At 40.3% G+C, this 6,273-nt stretch overlaps 1 protein-coding gene across 1 annotated transcript in view; it reads right to left on the bottom strand.

The window, feature by feature from the left end:
• Positions 1-2,797: 2,797 nt before the first annotated feature.
• Positions 2,798-6,273, bottom strand: part of LOC101774975 (calcineurin B-like protein 3) — an 8,293-nt gene continuing 4,817 nt past the window's right edge. Inside the window, exons 7-8 of the mRNA XM_004982332.3 lie at positions 5,805-5,917; positions 2,798-3,227 (exon numbers count right to left, since the gene is read on the bottom strand). Coding sequence (XP_004982389.1) covers positions 3,170-3,227; positions 5,805-5,917 — 171 coding nt within the window. The 3' untranslated portion in view covers positions 2,798-3,169. The remainder of the gene's footprint in view (positions 3,228-5,804; positions 5,918-6,273) is intronic.

Below are 6,273 nucleotides of genomic sequence, written 5' to 3' on the forward strand. Positions count from 1 at the left end.
TAGTTTCATTTGTTGTCCATGCCGAATGTGCAAAAATGAGACGGATTACTCATCCAGAAAGACTATTCACGCCCACATATAGAGTTCGGGATTCATGCCTAACTATTTCGTTTGGACCAAGCACGGGGAAAGAGGAGCTATGATGGAACATGATGATGATGAAGAAGATGGTAACTACATTCCTGACTAGACTCAAGGAGGTACCTTTGTAGATGCTGCAATGGGCGAGGCTGAAGAAGAGATGGTTGCAGTAGAAGGTCCTACCGATGATCTAGGTCAGGTGTTGCGAGATGCAAAGAAAAACTGTGAGAATGTGAAGGAGTCAAAGAAATCCGAGCGTATGTTAGATGATCATAAGAAATTGTTATACCTAGATTGCAAACAGGGGCAAAAAAGTTGGGTACCACACTGGAAATGCTGCAATAGAAGGCAAAAAATGGAGTTTTTGATAAGGGTTTTGATGAGTTAATGAAAATTATAAAGAACATGCTTTCCGAGGGAACAAATTGCCATCCTCAACGTATGAAGTGAAAAGGTTGTTTGCCCTCTGAGTTTGGAGGTATAAAAGATACATGCATATTCTAATGACTGTATCCTCTATCGCGGTGAGGAATATGAGAAATTGGAGGTTTGTCTTGTGTACGAAGCACTGCGTTATAAGATCAGGTGAGATGATCACGGTGATGTTGGGGGGTAGGCCAACAAGAATAAAGTTCCTACGAAAATAATATGGTATTTCTCTATAGTACCACGCTTGAAGCGTTTATTCAGAAATAAGAAACATGCAAAGTTGATGCGTTGGCATAAAAAAGAACGTAAGAACATGAAATGATCAGACACCCCGTTGATAGGTCCCAATGGAGAACAGTTGACACCATCGCTACCTGACTACGACCGCACAATCGATTGCCCCACTCCAGGTGCTTTCAGAGTTTGATAAGAACATGTTTCTATTCGTCAAAGATACAAATCTCACCGCAGCTCAACTTCGAGGGGAGGATCACATCCCAAAACACACTAGGGCTGGTAAATGGAAATTTGAGTTAGGGAAAGAGCTTGTGTGGCCGCAGTTGGTGGATCATCTTCCAACGAAGATGTAAAAATTGCACCAATGGTACATGGAAGTTTTAGCCAACGATTTACTCATGCTCGAAGTTTGAATTGGAGATCAACATTATTTCTATAGGGAAGACATTATAAATGTGCTAGTGGAGGAACTCTATTTCCTTTGATTGACGCACTTGACAAGTCACTCATCAGTTCCTGGGTTCTGCAAGTCTTTAAATTGCTCTAACTTCAAAATTCCTACTCTAATTATTGTGCGATATCTTAACTCCTATTTGATTTTGTATCATGTAGGATGGAGATTCAAACTTGCCAGAGGAAAGGATACTATGACATCGATTTCATGGACCCGGATATTATAAATGAGTCAACTGCAAGAGATATACCAAATCGGACCTTGAAGAACATATATAAGTTTCTAGACAACCAATATTACAAGAAGTACATACTTCTACCGTACAACTTCGAGTGAGCGTATTTCCCATCTCTTTTCTTTTTGAACTAGCAGACTAGCTAGCAGTACATTCGTGCTCTTTCTAGAAGAGGTGCGCAGCAGTGAAGGAATCAGCAGAAAACGGGCGGCGGCCGCTAGTCAGCGGTCAAAGATAAAAGGTCAATTAATTAGTTTCTAGCTAGTGCTGTCGGAGTGTGCATGCCGTTAACTCGCGAGTTAGACCCAACTGTGGTCATCATCAGTTACGTTATTGTGCCAACAATGCAGTAAATCAAAATATTTCTATCTCCATAATTTTTTTACCCGAAATATGTATGTGAAATCCCAACCTATTTTTTCTACATTTTTTTTTATTTCAAGACCTATTTAATTCACATTTTGTTCAGGAGTAGATTGGACCAATTGAATTAGTAAAGTAGGCTAAATTTTGTTTGGGTTAAGCGGATAAAATGGATTGTGAGAAGTAAAATGTACTTTTTTTTCAATTTTTTTAACTGTAATCATTGCACTTCAATTTTCTTGTGCACAATAATACCTCTAGAATGTGTAGGACCTATTTTTGTAAGCTTGTGACCTTTTGCACCTGTAAACCGTATTTCCTTTTATCACTCTTGATCAATTGCAAAAATGTCAGTTGGGTAAATGTTGCAATTCCCTTCCAAGATCCATTGTTAGGAATTAGAGCTCAGAACAATCACATTAGAACTCTAACGCAAGGTAAAAAAAAATTCACACCAGAACATCAAGTAACTGGAGAAAATTCAGACCTGAGCTAAAATCATTAGAACGAGCATGGAATTCCATTGCAGAGCATGAAATTGGGGCTTCGAGCAATGCTGCAAGATCTGCGGTTCTGCCATGGAGGGTCTGAAGAACAGCATATCACATAGTTCGTAGGTTGCATGTTTGCCTCCGCTAGATCGTCTTAAAAGTATTTTTTGCCCAACAAACAAGTTTAGCCTGGCATACAACTATCAATCGTGCAAAAGAGCAATGCCCCCCAGTTAGGTTTGACATCCTTGCCGAAGACAAGTTGTTCTTTGCAATCGAACACACACCAGAAGTTAATGAACTTACCGACCAGCTACTCCAGTGACCATGTCACGCACCCATCAGATCAGAAAATAGATTTCAACAGATTTCAACGCATCTGCTTACGAGCAGTCATGTACAGAAAAAATGACTGCAACCTTCAAATGAATTGAGCAGCTTATAATTACAAATCACAAGAATCAAGCAGAACAATATAGATACCTATTCTAAAAAGGATAGCCACCATTGCAGGTAATGGTAACAGAATTAATTGAGTCAGGCTTGTCTCCAGCAGTCATTAATCATAAATATACAATATAATACTTTCCTGAGTAAAATACAATTCACTAAAGGGGAACTTTAACTGCAGCTTTGTACACCAAGAATTAGTCAACAACCAAATTAAAAAAAAACAGAGGATTGATTTCAGCCAGAATTTTGAACAAGAAATGAAAAGGTGTTATTAACAACAAAGCTTTGACTTCTCGGAACGAACATACAACTTCTGAACGGTATGGCATCTGCTGAACCTTCAAACCAACATTGGAAAGCTTGCTTAAAAAAGCACTGGGACTACCTTCTGATGTTTCATTAGGGGCAAAAAAGGATCTCATAGTTTCATGTATCATCAACCTGAGAATGGAAGACAAAGCTTGGAAATGTAGTGGTGATGTCCCTGCCCAGCATCATTATGATTAGACTCTGAATGTGAACTTTGAGGTAGGCAGAGAACAGTACAGAAGCAAACAAGAAGCAATTACCAAGACCAAGTTACAACAGAATATATAATTTATCATGCCTCAAAGTTAAAAATAAAAAAGTCAAAAAGATATGAGATGATGACTTGATAATGGTTTGACATGTCCCTCTGAACCAAGCACTATCAAAAAATGGTGTGGTTCAAACTGAAACATTAACATTAATTTCTAATTCATGATTCAATGCATGTGCCTTGAGTGATAATTAAAGGCTTCTTTTTTATGTGGATGATGTTATGGCCATCGTTAATTACTTTGTCGTTGACTGAATTTGATATGCCAACAGAATCCTTCCTGTCTTTGACAGTTTCAGAATTACCAAATTAGAAAAAAAATGTTCAGCTATGCCAATCAGCTGCTTGTCTATAGGATTTGCTGCCTGCCAAAGTTGCCTAAGTGGAAAGGTGAATTACGCTCACTGGGTGGAAGGTAGTGGTCGAATCATTCCCTTCAGCCATGCCAATTTATCAATTATTAGCTATGAAAAATGCATAAATAGGTGATTAAAGTTTGTTTCAACTAAGTCAATAAGGACAGCAAGTCGCAAGTATTGCTTTCCATGGAATAAAGTCTGTCCGTCAATTGAATTTGATGACTTTGGTGTCCCAGATCTTTTGATAAATCATGGTTATGCACTAAGTTTGGGATTGCTGGACCGTAGTTCAAGCACACTGATAACAGAACATCCGATATTTATATTGAGAAAAACGTGGTTGTGCAGGACTACACAAGCCTCAATCATGGTGAAGGTGGGCAATGGGAGGACTACATTGTTTTGGATGACAAATCTGCTAGGTGAAGCATGTGTCAAAATTCCCATGCCATATTTTTGGGAGTTACTCAAGTAAGTAAAAATGTTCATCAAAACTAATCTGTTGCAGAAGCTCACTGAACATGCACGGATCCAAGACATTCATGGAGGACCTAAGCACGGTTCACAGCACTCCCAGTGGTATTTATTTCACACACGTGGAGCCCACAGCATTCACAGCTCTTTCCCCTTTTCCCTGATTTTCCTGCAGCCTCATTTCTCATTCACATTCTCTTTTTATCTCACCCGAGTCAGCGCGAGGGAGTCCTGGCATGATGGTGACCAGCAGCCAAGCCTCGCAAGGGCAACCCTCCTCAATGCGGCAGAGGACGGTCTCGTGGGGAGACCCAATGCGGACGCTCCACCACCTCCCACAGATCTGCCCCCTCCCATTCTCTCTAAGATCCGACAGATCTCGGCGACTGACAGCTTAGCGCGCCTCGCAGCAGGGATCGGGGACCTGGTGTTGTCGTCCCGCTGGAGGTCTGCATGTGGCCTCGGCGCTGTGTGGGGGGCGGCGGCAGGCAGTTGACGGGGTGCAGCGGCAGGCGGCTGCCAAGCAGCGCAACACGCTGCATCCTCAGAGCAGCAACGTGGTGCATCCTGAGCAGCAGCTTGGCAAGCTCCGTTTTCTTTTATTTTTTCAATATTTCTTTATTTGTCAAAGATGTTCTTGGGAAATTTTGTCGAAAGAAGTTTCTCTGAAAAGTTTTCTGGCATTTTTTAAAATGTTTCCATGTCTAGAAAAGTTGTATAAGATGCAGCAGGTACAGGATACTGCATAAGTAATGCAGAGATAACTCTAATGTGTTAGTAAAACTTTCAAAAGCAGACCAAAACTCTTACGTTATACTGATGTCATGGCCCATGAACAACTAGGTGTCTAGGCCCAATAAGTGACCCATCATGGCCCTAGGAACTGTTAACCGGCGTGAACAGTACCATGGGTACTGTATCGCAGTCCCTCCCAGTTGGGCACGAAGTCTAATAATGAACAAGGATCTAGAGCCTAGTTGGATAGGAAGTCTATCTCTTGTAATGGAAAAGGATCCCTCTAAAATAGGGAAGGTTAGGATACTTGCAATCCAATTAGAGTCTCCTCAATACATATAGAGGCCTCCTGTACCCTTAGAAACTATAAGTAGAAGATCAAGGGCCTAGCCCCCTCTCTGCCCAGGGCTAGGACACCAGCACTCTGTGGCTGTCGCGCCCCTGCACTCCCCAAATCCTAGGTTGATGGCCACCTCCTGGCGGCCGCCTTCCTCTCTTTAAGTCTTTATATCCCCCAATTCTCCCACAAATCCCGCTCCAATCTCTAAAAATATGTGCACATAACACCTGGCCTTATCTCAAGTACTCCCTCCGTTCTTAAATATATGACGCCGTTGACTTTTTACTCCAACTTTGACCACCAATATCTATTGAACAAGTTAGTTAACTAAAGTAAAATGTGTATCATTATGTCTATTGTCAAATGTATTTTAGATTTAACTTGTAGGTTTATCTATTTGCAAAAATATTTGTAGAAAAGACGAATAGTCAAACAAATGAAAAAAGTCAACGGCATCATATATTTAAGAACGGAGGGAGTATCATTCATCAACATCACTATCTAGTTTCACGGAAAATAAATCAATTAAAAAGTAAACAGTCAACTGTGCACAAACAAGATAGTATTTCTTACTTGAGGTACTGAAGAGTCATGTTCTTTAATAACGAGGGATGCCTCAGTACTAGATTCCGCCATTCTTCTTTATCGATTTTCCCATCATGTTTTGTGTCTGCCTCCTCAAAAGTCTTGTAGCAAGAGAAAAACACAAAACTTAACAAAACAATACAATAGCACGCAATGTGCCAGTCAGTTTGCAATGTGATAGCACTTGTTCAACAATTTGCTGTGACTCAAGTCTGTTAACTCAAATCAACACTCAAGTCTGTTAACTAGTATGTTTACACTATAGTTTATAGTAACTAGTATGTTTTGAAACTACGTCATAACTCAAGTCTGTTAACTCAAATCAACACTCCAAATCAAATAGGCACTATTGGTTATAGCCATCCATTTGTGTTACCACAAAAAGTATGTTCAAAGTATCTACTAAAAAGTAATGAACACAGGTACTAGCATCCTCACATGATGACTCACTAGATTG

The sequence above is a fragment of the Setaria italica genome, chromosome IX, assembly GCF_000263155.2.
Source record: "Setaria italica strain Yugu1 chromosome IX, Setaria_italica_v2.0, whole genome shotgun sequence".
Lineage (NCBI taxonomy): Eukaryota > Viridiplantae > Streptophyta > Magnoliopsida > Poales > Poaceae > Setaria > Setaria italica.